The following is a 19,523-nucleotide window of genomic DNA, read 5'->3' as shown; positions in this document are numbered from 1 at the left end:
CCTGGGACCATGACCTGAGCTGAATGAAGGCAGATGCTTAACCAGCTGAGCCACCCAGGCGTCACTTGAGTGGATTCTAAACCGATGAAATTTTTAAAAAATATATCCAGGCTCTCTTTGCTTTCAGCAGGGAAAATGCTGGTAAGTATCAGCATCTCACTCCACTAACTGAACTGAGGAATTATCAGAAACTAACTTGACAACTTCGAGGTCTTTAGAGAACACATTTATTTTAAATTTATAGTACTATGAACAAATTTTTTTTTTTTTTAACTTTTTTGCTTGGCTTTCAATGCCAATAGACAAAGCAAAGCAGCCCCAGGTTGATGTTTCTTTTTAGAATAGAAGCCAAGGTTTAGTGTTTTTCTTAGGGCTTCATGGTCTCTCGTTGTTTGGGTGACCAGCAGGATGGTTCCTTAGGCAGCTAGTGAACCCCTCAGTACTAGTTTTAGTGAACAGTAGAGTGGTCTTTTGGTACAATTCCCTTTAGTCTGTGAGGCTACATACAATAATCAGATAATACAAATTATGTGTGCAATCTTCCTATCTTTAACACTTAATTTAAATTTAAAAACTATACTCCTATAATCTCTAGCAGTCAGGGTATCGTATGTTCTGGTGGCAGTTCCGTATCAAATGCCAGCACATATGGTAAACTGATGGAGCAGTACTTTTCATATCGTACCTGAAAAAATGTGGACCAGTGGGAAAACAGTTCTTTAACTCTGCACTGAGGATTGCCTATTCTTAAATTTCTTTTAGAACCAGTAAGGGTGATTAATATTTAACAGGGATATATTTAAATTGAGAAAAGTAGAGCATTTAAAGAATCTCTTACAGGTTTTCAGCTTCTAAACTTCTTTTTAACATTGTCCTTTCAAACAGGAGCTTTTTGGTACAATGTGGAGTGACTGCTTATTAAATTGACTGCACATATCCCTTTGCTGGGCTAATCCTTCACAGACCAGGAGATGTTAAAAAAAAAAATGACATCACAGGGTAGGAAGACAGATTTTCCTATTACATCTAATAAGTAAAATACAGAGATAGTTGAGTATATTCAATTAAAGAATGAAAAATTAAGGACCTACCTTTTAATGGAATAGACAACAACCTCTTGGATTAGGTACAAGAATGGACGTAATTTCATCTCCTGTCTACCTGTCTAGTCCTAAGAGGATTTCCTTTCCTTAGAGCATCAGTAACAGGTTTGGTTGGAGTTTCTCAAACTTGGCTGAATTTAAAAGTTTTGTAAGGTTGCATACACTTCTGCAGTCAGCTTAACGTTTATTGCCCTCTGCCTTGCTGTCTTTGGAATCCCTGTGGGTGTTGGCGCCACGGAGTCACCTATTCACTTGACCATTTTCTTCCTACCTCTAAATGAGGGACCTGGATAAAAGAGTACTTTGTAGAACGTAATCCTATGGAGAAATGCACGGCTGGAATGGGTTCAATTACAGGAAGGAGATCTGTGTGCATTTCACCTCCTTGCCACCAGTGTTACCTGAGTCATGTCCCTCTTGCCTCCTTTAGACGATGAGAGTTCACTGGTTGACCCCGATGACATGAAGCATGTGGGGGATGATGGATCAAACTCTGTAGCCACTGAGCCCTGGCTCCGCCCAGGCACCTCAGAAACGCTGAAACAGTTCATGGCCGAGCAGCTAAACCAGGAGCAGCAGCAGGTTCCTGGAAAACCAGGCACTTACAGTTGGCAGGGCCTGTCTACAGCCCATGGTTAAAGTAAATCTGTACTGGACCCAGCAGTGCCTTTTAAGGTGAAAGGAATGTCAAATCGGAACCTTTAATAATACGTGTGCTACTTTTGGCCCTGTTACTTACACAAGTATCATCTGTATATAAGGTGTTTTTCCCCCATGATGATGTATAATTAAGATGTATATATTCTGTACATAAAAGGCAATGATTAATTTATATAATGTAGAATTATACGGAATTATTTTTGCATAACTTTGCCATACATTGGGGTGGTAATGAACTCTTGGAATCAACTACCATATGTGCATTATTTTAAATTCTGCTTGTCAGTAAGATAAGGTGAATAAAACAAGTGTCTTAATAGTACTGTAAAACCTGAATCTGCTTGTATGTACATTTGCCATTGGTATCGCTATTCAAAATAATTCATTTAATAAATACATTGGTTGTAGTTGAGTATTTCAGTTGCTAGGTAATGAATCAAATGTCCTAGTTATTTCCATGTTTTTAATAGCTACTCTTTCAGTATAAATGATGGGGCAATCATAACTGATTTTATTCCCATAAGCCATACACTAAATACATCTTTTTGCCTCTATGTTTATGCAAATGAAGGCATTACGTTTTACTAATTTGTATGACTTAACAGCTACTCGATAGAAATAAATTATTTTTTATTATCAGTGTCAATTTCTTATTTTAACTGGAATTGAGGTTTCTAGACAAGGTGTTTTAGAAGTTGAAGACAGACAGGACCACCCAGGGTCCAAGGACAGAGACTAGAATTGTTGCTGTGCCACCATGGACCCTTGGATAAGTGAGTCAGTCTTCCTAATCACTCCATAAGTGGTACCTTTACAAAAGTAGAGATTAATTCAAAATCTGGGAAATAATTCATTGGTCTTTGGCATTATGATGGCTGAGAACACCCCCAGGCACTCCTCCTTGTACATTTCCACTAATGGAACTAATGGTGGACAGTGTAGACAAGTTTACTGCAAGTGTGAAATTTCTCCCATTTTGAATTTTAGCTATGCATTTTATACTCAATTTTGTAACCTAACCATTGTTTTACGTGAAGATTTTTCCTCTTATATCTTCATTTGAAAGTATCATGAAAGCCTCTGTCTCCTGTAGGGAGGGTCCTGATACTATACCACAAAATAACAAACCACCAGGTCATTTGAAACTCTTACCCATCAGATAGATTGGAAGGTCATGGTGGTTCCCAGCTACGAAGGTAGGCGACTCCCAGCTCTATATCCAGCTGGGTTTGCACGGGGCTGTCTTGGGGGTAGTAAATATGGTATACCTATGAATGCATTGTTCAGTAACTCATCTAAGGTATGAGAGCAAAGACTGAACACTTCTATTTTTAAACACAATCATTATCTTGATGTTCCATTTTTTGTTCAATGCCATCGTATCACACAACTCCTAGGACACACAATGCCCCGCTGACAAACTGCCCCCAAAAGCGACTTCAGCTCTCTCAGCATTCACACAGTGTCGCCTTATTTTGGGTTACATAATTTTAATTATGAATAACCAATGGCTGAAAAAACATGACCCTAATGCCAAAAGCTGAAAAATATCAGAATTTGTAGTTCTGGCCAAGAATATTCCTAAATTGTTCAGCTTTTAACGAAGACTCAATGAAACATGGGGCTGTAGATTACACAGGTTTTGATTGCACTGATGAAATAATCCAAAAACTTTATTGACCTATAACCTGATTAGAATATGCCAGATGAGAATCAATATTGTACAGAAAGTTGTACAGAATTTTTTTACATATAAAACTTTACATCTGTACCATATACATTTTATCCATCTGAAAAAATTTTCTACATCCACTGTTAATACGGAATGCTTGACAATCTTGTCTTTTTTTTAACCATCAGAGCACAATTCACAGTATGAATACATTTCCAGTAAATCTAACTCCCCCAACCATGCCAGATTTGTTATTTTAACATATTCAACATAAATTCTGTACATAGAGTAAAATCTACATCAAGCCCCGCCACCCAAAAGAAAAAAGAAAGTGACAGCAACCTAGATTCATTCTGCAGTGATTCAAGTTTCGGTCCATGAAGGATCAACTCTATTTTAATGGCTCATCTTTAGAAGCCCTAAGAGAAGTATATTACAGGTAGTTAGGTCAGTAGGAGTATTTTCTACTTTTTTTGTTGTTGTTGGTCATGACAAGTGTCAGCCACAACAGCTTTCTGGGCATGTTAAACCCTCAAATTTTCCACCCCCCACAAAAAAGGGCAAAACCAAAACCCCCACAAAATAAAAAAGACAAAAAGTTCAACCTAAATGTTTAGTGCATTTGACAAAATATTATAGGTATTTAGCAAATGAATAAGAAAATAAAGAAATTAAAATAAAACAGTGCAGGAAGAACTATATAATGTTTAAGATTTTTATATTACAGACCTGCATCTCTGTACATTTTTCACAGAAGGATGATTACCAGTATCTCAGATAGCCTGAGTGTGCAAAAATCTTCAGAGTAAGAATACCATAGTTGCTAAATATCTTTTACCATGAACAATAATTTCTTCTCCCTCCCACCCCCCAATTATAAACATTTTATCCTTCAAAATACAGCTCTCCTGAGTTGTACTTCTTGTAGAAGTTCAAATCTTTACATCTATAGTTCTTTGGGTAAAGTTTTACTTCCACACCTGGCGAAAATATATGGGGCTCTCCCTGCTGCCAAGGACAGGGAAGGACACATGAACACAAGCTGACACTGTGGAAACAGGCTTTCTGCTCAACATGAGCCCAACATGACAAACAGAACCCACCAGATTACTAAGTAGGGACTGGAGCGTTGCAAGTTTGAGTTACAGTTCTAAGCATCTTTACCAGTAACCCTCAAACACTGCAATTCAGAGAAACCATTTTTCAGGTAGGAAACCTCAGCTCCAAGGTCCTTTTAAAGAGCGGAGGGATGTAAACGCCAACAGAAAAATTCCGAGTTGCCATCATTGCTTATTTATTCCAAGTTCCTGTTCGGGTGGTTGTGATATCTGAAAAACTACTCCAATTCGCAGAAAAAATCTTCTAAGAACAGCACGAAGTTCAGGAATCAAATCAAATTGCATAATTTCACATAAGAGAGGATAGTAGAATGAAGCATGAGCTTTAAACTGGGGAGAGAAGGAAAGAAATTGCTCCATTAGCAGTGCTTGCATTCCAAACCACAGTAGCTCAAATGCCTTCAGAGTCAAACTCCTTCAGGGACCCGCACTGATCAATGAAGACAGAGGAAAGGCATCTGCATAAAGCAGGGACCATACTGATTATGGAATGAAGAAGGAGTATTCAAAAGATTCACTCAAACGTTATTCAATTACCTACCCTTATTCTGAAAAACATTTCCCATTACATTTCCTTGAAAACTTTTAGTATCATCGCTTTTCCTGGGTAATAAGCAAAAGTAAGAAGACAAGCAGGAACCACAGTGAGTTTTTTTTTTTAATAAGCTATGGGTTATCTTGTTTCTTGAAGAAAATTTTAATTTTTATGGAAAATTCTACCTAATACTGCGATATAAAATTGCAATCTCCAGGCAAAGATCAGACTTTCCACATTTATGGTTTAACTGATGTACTGTGGTCATCTTTGCTGGAGTTCCTCAATCTCTGAATACAAGCTGCTTGCCTGTTTTCTCCTGCTGCTCTCCACACCCCACGAGGGACTAGAAAACTGTGATCGATGGTGGCACAGAAGCCCGTGGTGGAACCAGAGAGACTGGGGTTTGGAGGCCTTCCTGGCCACACAGCTGCTGATGCCTTAGGTCACTTCTCCAAACTTTATCCAGCCCAGGAGTCAGAGGTAAATGCATGTAGATTAGAGCACATGACTTGGGATAAACATATGCTCAACACCGAGTGACACCACCTTGACCCCAATCTCAGGCTACCTCACTAGGTATTTTTAAACCAATTCAGGGATCACAGCAACTGGTTTCCAAGTATATGAGCTACAAGTTGCTGTATTTTTTAAAAAGGAAAATGCATATTTTTAAAAATCTGAATGTATGTATTTAGTTGCGTATGTTGTTGTGTATATTTAGTTGTATGTATTTAGTTGCATATTTTTAAATTGATCATCATTTCTACTGCTTTCATATTCTTAAATGAGTTTATGGCCCATTCACTAGGCCCCCTGTGTTACATGGAACCAATAAATATGCCAAAGGAATGGCTGAAGCCTGGAGCACAGGCCTCAGACCCAGAAACAGTGTTGGTGAGGACAGAGTATAAGGCCAGAGGGTTGGGCAGGATGCCAGTTTTCAAAATGGAGCAGGAGAGACTTCAGGGGTCCAGATGGGACTTGCAAAGTGTGGGGGCCCCAGAAGCTTCTCAGGGTGTCCCAAAGGATTCTGATTCCTTCTTTACTGAATCCCCTACACTGCTTAGACAACAAAGCAGGGTGAGGAGGGAGAAGACTGAAACACCCATGAAGAAAGGGGCCACCGTGGTCCAGGACAAAGTGGCACCATGGCCTGCGCTTTGCTGGATCCACCTCTGAGCCTCGGGTCTGCAAGCTGGCACCCCTGCCTCCCACTTGAGCATGATGCTGGTCAGGCTAGAAATGCTGGGCTGGAGAAGACATCTCATACTTACCCTATTGTCGCTTATCTTTAGAACTTTAGTTAGAAACAAAAGCAGTAAGTTAGTCCAGGCTTCCCGATGACTCTCTGACGTTAGAGTAAGGAAGTAACTTAGGGCTTCGCTGCAGACACTGTAACAGAAAAGGCTCACTTTGACATGTGCTGCCTACCTGCTGCTACAGGCATTCACAGAGAAACAAGAGCTGGACGAGGCGGGGAGGGACTACTAGGAACTGATTAAGAGTCCATCTGCTAACACTAGCTAGAGTGTCAACATAAACGTATCCTTTTCAAATGAGAAGAAAACCAGACATTAAGCCATTGCAATGTATCAGGAAATGAGTTTTTCTGAAAGTTCCATTGAATTTCAGAGACCCTGTGCGGCAGCACACGTACAAGTACAAGCCTGGTGTCAAGAAACCAGGGCTGAAATCTGGGGCGGCTCTTCCCTACACTCACTGTGAAGGTGAGACACTTCTGGGTCTTAAAAATCTCATCAGTAAAGTGGGAAACAGGGACAAAGTCATCTCTTGACGTTCTAAAATGTACTTAATTGGTCTCTGAGAACATCTATTCCCTGAGAATATGTGCAGATATAATGAAGAAGACAACATTCGTTCTGAATGGCATATTTCATTCTTAGCATGAGTTTAAAATTTAAAGAATAGAATCTTAAGCTGTCATGAAGTAACAAGAGAATGCAAAAAAGGTAACACTAACAAAACTCCAAATATTTTTTCAAACTAAATGCAGGCAGGTTTTCACTTTAACATATGACCTGTTCGTAAAAACGCAGTTATCTGTGGCATGAAAAAGCCCAAAATCTCTGAAGTTATAAATTTTAAGGGAGAAAACTTTTTTCCTGTCCCATAGCAGTAACAACAGACACGATCTGCTCATGTCACCAACTGTGCAAAAGTGCATCCATCTATAGGACTGTATCTAATTTTCACAATCTCTTCCTTAGGCTCCAAGCTATTTGCATGGTCCTGCAGCGGGACTGAGATGTATGTGGACTCTGCCCTGAGTACAAACCTAGTGGCCCTTTCCTACTCTGTACCATGTAGCCACATGGGTCAAAGGCAGAAACTGAACCAAGAGTCTTACTTTAAAAGCCTCTGCTGGACCTCCTCCCAGGCACTAACCCGGCTCTCATCCATGTACATCCGGAAGAGAATGCGCAGCCCACATGCAAGGCTGCTCGTCTCCTGCTTCAGAAGGTTAGGTTTGGATTTGCCCTTGAAGCCTGCAGGAAAGGGAAGTTTCCAGGATTAATTTAGGAAGGGATCTTACAGAAGACAAAAAGCCTTGTATGAAGGCACATTTTGTGTACATTCAACTGTGGCATCTGCTGCTTACAAAGCAGTGCTGCCCTGAAGTGGCCCACAAGGACAGGAACTGCTCAGAGAAGGCACACCTTGAGACTGTGGGGGAGGTCAGTGGGCTGGAGGCCCAAGTAGGAGGTGATTTCTAGGTTTTAAATGTCCTTTCTTTCAAGCCGGGGGGCAGGGGGAGAGCGGAATATGAGATACAAAACCATGCTGACCTAGGAAAGCAGAACTCCTCAAATGAAATTGCACCTGAAAGCTCTGTACAGCTTACAGGAGGGCTCCTGGATGAACAGGGGCAGACCTCTCAGGAGTGAGAAGGTTTCAAAGGCCACCAACATGGTGAAGGGCCCAATGTATATGGAAACAAGGAACCTGGTGACTTTAGCAGGAGTGGTCCTGGTTGAATGGCAGAAACAACTTGGGTTGAAAAAAGGGGAAAAAATGAATATAGACTACTCTTCCTAGAAGTTAGGCTGTACAGGGAAGAGGAGGAGCAAAGGGCTTAATTAGGAGTTGAACAATCACTTTAGATTAAGTAAAATATGCAAATATAAAGTATCCAACACTATTTCACAGAGTTTGATGTTCAATAAACATTAGCTCCCTTTTTTTCTTCATATTCTGCTGCCTCTCACTCTTCCAGCATTCTTTTTTACCTGAGGTGCCAAGTAACTATTTAAGTAAAAAATAAGATGTCAGTTTAATTATTATACTTAATTATATACTATATTTATATAATTAAATTATACTTAAAATTTTCCAACTTGTTAAAAAAATATGCCTCCCTCCCTCAAAATATCCACTTCCATTCTGAAGTATGGCCATTCCCAGATAAGCACGGAGACGTCATCTGAATACATATGCAAGAATGTCACGTTCAGGACCTTTACACACTTTTTCTTATAAAAGGGCACCCTTTCTATGCTGACGGTATCCACAGGGAGGCCCAGAATGGGTGAACATGAAAAAAAATGAATAGTCACATCAAGTAACAGACTGATTACACAAGGGGGAAACAAATTTCCCCTAGCAGTAGCTTATATTACACATTACAGTATAAATGTACACCTCTGGTGCACAAGTGTTAATGGTGAACATTAAAATGTGATACTTGCGCAACTTACCTGCTTTCCACAGAGCAGTCCTCTGTTCGTTGTTGGAATTAAATGCTTTTGCAAATCTATGGGACTCTAATAAGCAGTCCAGTAGCTTAAAAAGTTGTTGTGATGTTAAAAAGCGGTACATTCCTTGATCTTGTGTATCAACTCGAACATCAAAGTCCACAGCATCTCTCTTTGGAAAACAAACCACCACAGCACACGTGTGTGTGTGTGTGTGTTTTATACACACACACACACACGTTCACAAATTTTAGTAAGTTTAGAGCTCAATGTTCCTCAAAGATCAGTTTTATGATCAAGCCACAGAACTTCATCTCTTTTATTGCCAACAGGAAATAGGGAAAGGTACATCTTTTGTTACTACATTTCCAGAATCTTCCTTCCATGCATCCTAGTCATCAAGGGCCACCTGCTATCTTTCCAATTCCCTCCTCCTATCTTTTGACTCCAGGAGCTCTTCTCCTGTCAGAGCCTACAGCCCTTCCTGTTCCTTCCCCAACTTAGGTCCTCTCTTCTCTTCTTAACCAGTTTAGACTCCATGGGCTCCAGTTATAATTATTCTCTTGCATAATCCCTCACTCTTTTTAGATTAATTAGCTGGCAAAACCACCTACTCCACATCTACACCCACACAATAAACAGACTGGAGAAAACAGACTGGTTTTAAACCAGTGGGCTCTGGGTGTTGCCCAGCAATCCTGCACTGCCCTAGGCTGCTTTCCCGGACGACTAACTCATGTTTTCACTTCTCTGTGTATCTAGAACTCTCTTCCCAGCCTCATTTGGTGGATAATTTTTCTTCTCATCTCTATCAGAAGAGACATCCCACAAACTCCCAACAGCAAATGGACCGAACTTCCTGTGTTAATAACCCACACATTTTGTTGCTTTCCTGTTACAATGCAGAGCAGCCCAGGCTTCCATTTAAGACAACCCCCCAGGGGCTGGCACTGGATGCAATCCCCGTTCACTTTTCAAAAAGACTGTTCAGCAAGTGCCCCTGTCATCTACATTCAGTTCTCTCTCTTCCCTGGAGAACTCTCATCAGGGAAAATGCTGCAATACTGTCAATCTTAAAGACAATACAAAGCAAACCCTTTTCTTGACCCCTTATTTTATTTCTCTGTACCCCTTTACAGCAAAACTTCCCCTGACAGAATTAACCATATTTGCTGCTTCCAATTCCTCTCTTGTACCCATTTCCATAATACTTTTGTCCCCAACATTACAATTAAACACAATGTCAAAGTCACTGAAGTCTACCAAATTGCTAGAGGGTGATTCTCAGATGAAATATTACTTGGCCCTCTAAGCATTTGACAGATAATCACATCCTTCTTAAAACATTTTCTTCATTTGGCTTCAGGACACCACTGTCTCTTGCTCTCCCCTTGCCTCATAGACTCTTATTCTCAGGCTCTTTACCAGCTGCTTCATCACTAGGAGCTCTAACCATGGAAGCCCCTGGGGTCCCAGTCAGTGACGCTCCTCTCAGCTGTCTACACCTACTGCCGAGGGCATGTCATTCAGTTCCATGGTTTAAAATGACATTTCTGTGATGAAGGCCCCTGAATGAAATCTTTAATGAGACCTCTGCTCTGAAGTCCAGACTGTGAAAGCCAACTTCCTCCTCAACGTAAAAGCAGCCATCCCCCCATGTCCGTACCTGTGCAGCGGCTAGGTTTTCGGCATCTTCCTTCTTACTTGTGGCTGGGAAGAACACAATGTTGTCGATAGTCTGGATGAGTTCCAGCTGCACAACACATTTAATCAACAGGGCGGCAAACAATTTTTGTTCTGGAAATTCTGTGAGGAAACCCACCCCAATGCACATGCAAACAAAAATTATTTTGAATCCTTTATAATTTCTATGACATTACAATGCTAAGGAAATATTCGTATGTATGAAGGTTATCTGAACATTTCACACTGAGGACATACTGCTTTTGCACATAAGCACTACTCAATAAAAAAGTAATCAATTTTTAGAAAAGCCTTACAAAATTAATTTTCTAAATAAACAAAAATACTCCCAAGGGACTTAGAACAGTAAATAATGTTCAAAAAGATCCCACTACAACTTTTAAAATAAGATTTAGGTTATTCTTTAATAAAATGCAACAAATGCATTAAAAGCTAAGATTTTAACAGCATTTACTAGAACTTGTTTGACCTCTGAATGTAAGCAATATAAAAACCTATACCAAAAGAAAACAACAGGAATGAGATCTGTGAGAGAGGAAGTGAGGGACAGCCACAAATTCTGACAAATGGGGTAATACTGAGGGTTAACCAAAGCACACGTTTCATTTGGATCCACGGTAAAAACTGTAGCGAACTATATTTTTCAAACGTATCCATAAACAAATCTATAAAAAGTTATGCTAAGTCCATGATCACAAAACTAACCAAATTTCAAAGTAACAAAATGCTCTCCATGCTGAGCAGGCGAGATGAAACACAGCTAATTCCTCTAGCCCAAACGAATCTGCTCAACAAGGTATTTCTGACAATCCCCCAACCCATAAGGACATGTTCATAGAAGAACTCTGCATTTCCCTGGCCGTCCCAGTTAAGCAAATGCTGAAGCACAAGGTAGGAAAAGAGGTCTCAACTACTGAGATGCTGCAAGAGCAGTGCTGACATGTGGCTCCAAGGGAGGCCCGAGGTCACACCTCAATCCTGGGATGTCAGGGCCAGCTCTTCCAGTGAGCTTTCCCGAGGCAGGTGACTGCTCAACGGGAGCAGCCTGTTTACCACTCTAGGGCAACGACTGGCTCAGCACTGGATTACTTAGAATTCTTCAGTCTACTCTTGCTTTTAGTACAAAGTCCCTTTTGTGGCACCAATTTGTGGAACTTAAATTCATGTTTTAGGTATAGCAAAACAACTCACATGAATTTATTCTTATTGAGGTCGTTCATTAATAAAGGTTCCTTTCCAGGTAGTTTTCAGAAATGCTGTTATGTTTAATACTTACTACTAGATCACATATCCAAAAAAAAAAAAAAGAAAAGAAAAGAAGGAAGCCACAAGTCTCACAACTGTTCTTCTTCAGTGTCTTTTTCCTAGTCCTTTACCTCAGTCAGAGCTGACATGTATCAGTCACTCCTTCACCTCCCCATTCAAGTTCTAAAACTCAGTTCCTAGAGCAGGAGACTCCTGGCAGCACAGCTGGGAGTCAGCTGACGTCTGACAGGATGTGTTCTCATTAGTTCTAACATCAGCTGCTAAGGGTGGGAAGAGAAACGGTGAACTGAGAGTATGGCTGATGAGGCTCTACTCTGATTGAATGGGCAAAGCTGGACACCTCTCTGCTTTCTGGTGTCCTTGGAGGATAAGGATCTTAACTTTAGACTCACTAGCAATGACCAGCAGCCTGTTTGGGGACAGTATCTGTTTGGACAAATTTTACAACTAGGGTTGGTTGACACTGCCAGAGTTATGGTAGATGACAATGTTACTGGTTCACCCAGGCTAAGCAAAGATTAACTATGTGGGACAGCAGCTACAGAGCAAAGGCTAGATGGGGCAGTGATGTTTTCTGCAAGTGTACATCCTGCAGGCAGGATGAAGTACTTAGGTCTGTTTTATGATTCTTTGAGTAGGAGAGAGTCAGACAGCAGATGGCTGCCTCCATCAGGCAGCAGAGGAGCCATCACCTGTCCACTTAATGAAAGGGCTCACGGGAACATGGTGGCCATTTGTTCTTCTCCCAGCTCCACCTATTCTGAGTCAACAATCCCATGGTGAACTGTTCCTAAAGAACTTCAAGGCGAGAGGAGAAGGGTGTCTAACAGAAGGAAAGAAGTATGGGTCCTCATCTCAGGGTGGGTGGGGCACAGCACTCTGCTCCAGTTAAAGGTACATTCCTAGATTAGCCATGTGATAACTTTCTAATGTACGATGACCATACCCTTCCATTACAAAGCTACATGTATTTAAATTCCATCTTGGGGCTGAGAGAGAAGTCATTCACTATTCTGTCTCAAGGCATGTTCCAGTGCAGACTAAAGCTTTCATGGATTCCTGCACAAGCCATGCTGTTCTTTAGAAACAGGAATCAAAAATGCAAATAAGCCACTCACCACTACCTATCCCTCTTTTAGGAAGTTAGCAAAACACAATGACTGAAGCTAGAAACTCCTTTCAACCAGGATACCAAACCTATCTTCTCTCAAGAAAGAGTATAAAGCACCTAAGATTAATAAAAAATTCCCTGAAAAAAAATTAACTCAAAATGGATCAATGACCTAAATGTAGAGACTAAAATCATAAAAAATTTTAAAAGGAAAACCTTCACGACCTTAAATCTGGCAATGGATTCTTAGCTATGACACCAAAAGCAAGAGCAAGAAAAAAAATGGGTTTCATCAGAATGAAAAACTTTCTGTGTAAGATGTCATCAAAGAAATGTAAGGCTTATACGACAGAGAATATACGTATCTGCGAATCATATATGTGACACAGATACAGTATCCAAAGTGTGTAACAAATTTAAAATTCAACACAAGAAGACATAAACCAATTAAAAATGAGCAAAAAACAAGAATAGGTATTTCTCCAAAGAAGAGACATACAAATGGCATAAGCACATGAAAAGATCATTAGGGTGACTGCACAACACTGTGGATGTACCAAAAATTTTTAAGGATTTATTTATTTTAGAGAGAGAGCATGCACACAGGGGAGGGGCAGAAGGACAGAGGGAATCTCTAGCAGACTCCCTGCTAAGCATGGAGCCTGACACGGGGCACCATCCCAGGACCCAGGGTCACGACCTTAGCAGAAACCAAGATGTAGCCACTCAATCAAGTGAGCCACCCAGGCGCCCCTAAAATGGTTACTTTTCTTATGTGAATTTCACCTCGTTTTATAAAAGCAATTAGAGTTTCCTCCAGGGAGGAGGTGGCTTTTCCTTGGTGGTGTAATTTTCCTTCAGTAAACAAAGTTGGATCAGTTTTATAAAAAATAGAAGGGGTTCCCCTTCTTTGTGAACAAAACTACGAGGGTGAGCGGAGGAGACGTGGTATGGGGCAGCTAAGTGTAAAGAAGGCTGGCTCCATAGGAAGCTGGGTGCTCCTGCTTAGAAAGCACTGTAGAGAAAGGCCCCTCAGGCCCCACTTTTGCAGAAAGGATATGGGGCTATCATGCAGAAGGGAATGGAGAGAGAACACTCATGTGTTTGAGAAAAGACCTATGTGTCTGATACAAACATAAGCTGAAAGCATCTATGGAAAAAGCTGGTACTACAGGTATTAGTGGATGTCTAAGTTGGAACACACATGGTAACAAAGTGACTACACTACCAATTACAGTATATATTCTGTTAATATCAAAAGTAAAAGCAAACATGTCATCCTTTACCTTTATAAAACAAAACACACTATTAGGAGACATAACTCACTTGTTGTATGTTTAATTTTGCTGACTTCTTCATTCACAGTAGAGACAGCAGCCAGTGGTGCTTGCTGTCTATTATCTGCAGATCTTGGCTGAACAGAATCCTGAATATCGACAGATTTCTGTGATACTGTATCCTAATAAAACAAAAAATTCATTATAAGTACAGTGAATAAAACTTAAGGATGAAAAGAGTTTCTGGTATGCTGTTTTTGAAAAAAATGACGTGTGTCACTATGAAAAGGACATTCTATGCAGTGTGATACCAGACACAATGAGAAAATTATTTAAAGTTACCAATGCTTGGGGGAAATCGGAGCGGCGGACAAACCATGAGACACTGGACTCTGAGAAACAAATTGAGGGTTTTGGAGGGGAGTGGGGTGGTGGGTATTGTGGAGGGCACGTACTGCATGGAGCACTGGGTGTAGTGCATAAACATGAATTTTGGAACACTGAAAAAAAATTTTTTTAAATAAAAAAGAAAAAAATAAGTTACCTACGCTGATAGCCTTTAAGAGAAAATCTTCTTTTCTAACCCTCATTTGTTTCGGGCCTGGTGCCACCCAAAAACAATAAAAAAAAAAAAATGCAAGGCTTCACTGTGTGGAAAAGCTAGTCAGCAATATCGATGAATTGTCATGAAGTGTGTTTAAACAGAACACATATGTGGCAGTGGTGGGGGACATTTCTGCAAGATCGCAGGAAAGCTTTGTAGGGATGAGTTTAGGGAAGACATTCTGTCATCCAAAGGAACTGGTGACCAGAAAGGTCAATGAGAAGCTAACTGTGAGTGTGCTGTCAGGAAGAAAAGCTCAAGTTCAAGTCCAACAGACTATACCAGACTTTCGCTCCAGCATTAGGTATAACCTTGGAAAAACAAAGAACACTCCTGAGTTAAGGTTTTCTAACGTGAAAACGGAGAGGACACTTTTCTTGTAAGTTATTGAAGATAAGGTAAGAAATGCAAAGCACTAACACAGTGTCAGACAATATATGATAGCTGGCATTACTATTCTAGCTTTATTTTGTTACAGCAATACAACACACTCCAGGTAGAATCCAGAACATGGTTTTCAGAGGAACTGAGAATTCTAACCTAACAGTCTCAGCCAGAAGTGACCTTCACCTGGGTTTCTGCAAAGAAGGCAGAGGCTTACGTTCCCTAGAAAGAGTGCTAATCAAAACAGTATTTTAACTTAGATTTAAAATATCACAGTTTATGATTTTTCATTTGCTCTTCCATATAAAATGGAGGTAATGTACCAAACAGGTTCAAAAAATTGCTGAAAGGATCGAATGTGAAAATATTTTTTAAACAGTGAAGTACTACACAAATCTAAAGCCATATTATTATTGTTATAATTGTTCTTACTCATCTTTGTATTTTTCGTGTTTAATACACAAGAGGACTTTAATAATAATTATATAGACCCAGTGGAGTAGTTGGGTAATTTCTTTGGCCACAATGGCCTATAATACACTTAAAAATATTTTTTGAAGATTTTACTTATTTAAGAGAGAAGAGAGAGAGACACACACAGAGAGAGTCTGCCTGCAGGTGATGAGCAGGAGGGAGGGGCAAAAGAAGAGGGAGAAGCAGACTCCTGCGCAACTTGGGGGCTTGATCCCAGGACCCTGAAAACATGACCTGAGCCGAAGGGAGACACTCAACCAACTGAGCCACCCAGGCCCCTATAATGCACTTTGAGATAAAAACTTAAATGGAAGAATGCATATGACAACACTTCTAAATTTGTAAGTTCTTTAACTATAAAAAAACCAATTCTTTTTAACTCATACATTTAAAAAAGTATATTTTAACGGGGAAACTAATCAGTTGACAATTAAAAATGTACTGCCTTACTGAATATAAGTAAAAACCATTTTTTTTTTTTCCAAAGCACTGGCTTTTAAAATTTTTTTTGGTCATTGGCTCTTTTGAACATTCTGGTCATTTCTAAGAAGCTTCTCCCCAGGAAACTAAATGTGCAAAAAGCTAGGTCACAGTATTTGGGATTTAAAAAGTCTCCTTTACATCAGAGGAATTTTTTTTAAAGTTAGGCGTATTGCTTTCTGATTAACCAATGTAAATGAGGATGATTTGGGGGTTAATCTTTGCATTTTTTAGAATAGCTTTGTATCAGAAATATGCTCACACTTCCCCTTTAAAAAAGGACCCTACAGTGGAAAAGGAGGAGCTCCTATGAAAGAAATCTCTATGTATCAAAGTGGAGACATCTCCTAGCTATTCCAAATATAAAATGCCAGTCTCCAAATAAGATTTCAATTTTTGAAACAACACATATAATTAATACTAACTATATATAGAAATGAATGGGAAACGGCTGGAAGGATATAAATCACAGTATTCAACACTGGAGTTGTGGCTGAAGGGACAGTGTAAAAAGGGACTTGCATTTTTTACCCTATTTTCTGTACTATCCAAAAAAAATTTTTTTGGTATTAACTGGGTATTTTTCTATTTTTTGTTTTTAAAAAGTAGTTCCTCACCACATCAGTCCTGGACATGCACCTGTGCCGGATTGTCACACAGGTCACACTGCTTGCAAGTTTGTGGAGATGAAGGAGAAGACTGATTGTCGTTCCAGGAAAGGTGGAAGATGGCCCAAGTTCTTGAAATCTGGTGATGCCACTCTCATTGATATGGCTCCTGACAAGCCTATGTGTGTCGAGAGCTTCTCTGACTATTCTCCAGTGGGCCATTTTGCTGTTCATGACATGTGACAGATGGTTACTGTGGGTGTCATCCAAGCAGTAGACAAGGCAGCTGAAGCTGCTAAGGTCACCAAGTCTACCCAGAAAGCTCAGAAGGCTAAATGAATATTATCCTCAATACACGCCACCCCAGTCTTAAATCAGTAGTGGAAGAATGGTCTCAGAAATGTTTGTATCAATTGGCCATGTAAGTTTAATAATAAAAAACTGGTTAATGCTAACAATGCACGGTAAAACCTTCAGAAGGAAAGGAGAATGTTTTGTGGACCTTTTGTGTGTGGTAATTTTAAGTTATTAGTTTTTAAGATTAGTACTTTTTAATGGAAACCACTGATCAAAAATCTGTCCCAGAATTTTCAGACCCATTAAAACAAAAGTTTAGGGGCGCCTGGGTGGCTCAGTGGATTAAGCTGCTGCCTTCGGCTCAGGTCATGATCTCAGGGTCCTGGGATCGAGCCCCGCATCGGGCTCTCTGCTCTGCAGGGAGCCTGCTTCCTCCTCTCTCTCTGCCTGCCTCTCTGCCTACTTGTGATCTCTCTCTCTGTCAAATAAATAAATAAAATCTTTAAAAAAAAACAAAAAACAAAAAACAAAACAAAACAAAAAAAGTTTAATGAAAGAAACAAAAATAAGTAAGAAGTAGTTCTTTAGCGCATGGCAAGAAATACTCAGCTGAGAATGGCAGTGTGGAAAATACTGCAATTTACTGGCAAACTGTAAGTTGTACAAGGAAGAGAAAGCAAAGGAAAGCAGAGTGAGAGAAGCAGTGGCAGTGGCAGCAGCAGCAGCAGCAGCAGCTCTGAGAAGGCAGCAGCGCTCCCAGAGGAGACTGAGTTGGTCCTGAGGGGCACCGCTGGCTCCCTCTATGCAACCCAGCAGCAGCCCAGCCTCTGAGCACTCACCCCACCACATGTGATTCCAACAACTTTATGTGCACTACCTGACTTAATTCTAATCACAAGACTCACTCTAACATGAGGTTAGGTAACTTGCTGAGGCCACAGAACCAGTCACTGCAGGGCCAGGATTTCATTTTGGGTCTGCATCAAAGCCCACACTGCAAACTACTATACTATATGGCAAAGGCAGCAAAACAGAAGTCCACAAAGCAAGCAGGGGTGTGCCAAATTTAAGAAAGACAAAAAAGAGAGCAAGCTCATTCTGGGCTTGAAACAGGACTTCGTAAGTGCTGGAGTGTATAATGGACAGACACCTCCTGCAGATCAGGGTATTGGAGCAATGTGGCCCCAATATACCAGATGTGACTGTTCTCTAAAGATCAATTCAGAGTAGAACTCTTCTGTGAAATCTAACTTTCAGCCACTGACAATTAGTTAGGAAATTTAAAAGTTGTGTGTGTGGGGGGGGTACAAACTGACCAATGGACACTAGTATGCTACCTCTGGCCTCCTGGGTTTAAATTTAATAATGCCAGATTAAATAACAGTACTGTTTTAATGGTAACTTTGTGATTTTGTTAACAGCACTGTGCTTATGTAAGTACTTTTGTTCTTTTTTTTTTTTAAGGAAAAACACTAAAGAATTGAAGGAATAAAGGACATCTTATTTTTAACTTACTTTCAAAGAATTCTGAAAAGTTTGTGGGGTGGGCGTGGGGGGACAGTGAGAGCAAAAGGAAGGAAGGAGGGACGAAATGATAAAGCAAATGTAGTGAAATAACATCTGGAGAAACGTGGTGTCATGTAGTTTTATGTGTCAGCCTGGCTAGGCTATAGGATCCAGTTACTCAATTCCAACACAAATGCAAGTGTTGCTGTGAAGGTATTCTGTAGATGTGGTGAACAGCTACAGCCCGCTGACTTTAAGTAAAGGATATTATCCTCAATAATATGGCTGGAGCTTCATGTGATCAAGTGAAAGACCTCATGTCTCCCTAAGTAATTCTGCCAGTGGACTGCTGTTGCAGTGCCTGCCCGAGTTTCCAGTCTGCCTGACAGATTTCAAATTATTGGCACCCATAATTACAGAGCCAATTCTGTGAAATTTAAAAAGACACATATATGCACATACATATAGTATACATACATGCACAGATAGATACAGGTATTTCCCACTGGTTCCATTTCTCCGGTAGAACACTGACTGATACAGATTCTGGTACCATGGAGTGGGGCACTGCTATAACAAATACATAAAAATTTGGAATTGGGTGCTGGTAGAAGCCAGAGGAGTTCTGAGGCATATGACAGAAAATGCCTAGACTGCCTTGAAGAGAATGTTAGTAGAACATGGACATTAAATTCAATTCTGGTGAGGATGCAGAAGGTGGTGAAATGCATGATGGAGAAATCTTCTGTCTTCTGTTACCCTAAAGAATACACATATGATCATGGAATAGAACGTGTACAGAAATACGAATGTTAAAAGTGCTTCTGGTGAGGTCTCAGGAGGCAAATGCGAACATGTTACTGGATAACGGAAGAAAGGGTGATACTTGTTAAATAAGTAGCAGAAAATTTGGTTCAATTGTGTTGTACTACTTGCGTGGAAAACAGAACTTGTAAGTGATGAACTTGGATATTTAGCTGAGGATATTTCTAAAGATAGTGGCCCAGT

The 19,523-nt window shown here is 40.2% G+C and overlaps 2 protein-coding genes across 11 annotated transcripts in view; one reads left to right on the top strand and one right to left on the bottom strand.

Annotated features, from left to right (window-relative positions):
- The window catches only part of CSPP1 (centrosome and spindle pole associated protein 1), a 171,673-nt gene extending 167,640 nt beyond the window's left edge, over positions 1 to 4,033 (top strand). For all 10 annotated transcript variants that reach the window (XM_046013000.1, XM_046013031.1, XM_046013022.1 and 7 more), the window contains one exon: positions 1,534 to 4,033. In XM_046013000.1, coding sequence (XP_045868956.1) covers positions 1,534 to 1,742 — 209 coding nt within the window. In that variant the 3' untranslated portion in view covers positions 1,743 to 4,033. The remainder of the gene's footprint in view (positions 1 to 1,533) is intronic.
- The window catches only part of ARFGEF1 (ADP ribosylation factor guanine nucleotide exchange factor 1), a 143,284-nt gene continuing 127,181 nt past the window's right edge, over positions 3,421 to 19,523 (bottom strand). Inside the window, exons 34-39 of the mRNA XM_046012981.1 lie at positions 14,212 to 14,344; positions 10,471 to 10,610; positions 8,808 to 8,976; positions 7,460 to 7,598; positions 6,366 to 6,483; positions 3,421 to 4,883 (exon numbers count right to left, since the gene is read on the bottom strand). Coding sequence (XP_045868937.1) covers positions 4,719 to 4,883; positions 6,366 to 6,483; positions 7,460 to 7,598; positions 8,808 to 8,976; positions 10,471 to 10,610; positions 14,212 to 14,344 — 864 coding nt within the window. The 3' untranslated portion in view covers positions 3,421 to 4,718. The remainder of the gene's footprint in view (positions 4,884 to 6,365; positions 6,484 to 7,459; positions 7,599 to 8,807; positions 8,977 to 10,470; positions 10,611 to 14,211; positions 14,345 to 19,523) is intronic.

The sequence above is a fragment of the Meles meles genome, chromosome 1 (assembly GCF_922984935.1).
Source record: "Meles meles chromosome 1, mMelMel3.1 paternal haplotype, whole genome shotgun sequence".
NCBI classification, from domain to species: domain Eukaryota; kingdom Metazoa; phylum Chordata; class Mammalia; order Carnivora; family Mustelidae; genus Meles; species Meles meles.
This window is presented reverse-complemented; position numbering and strand designations above follow the sequence as displayed.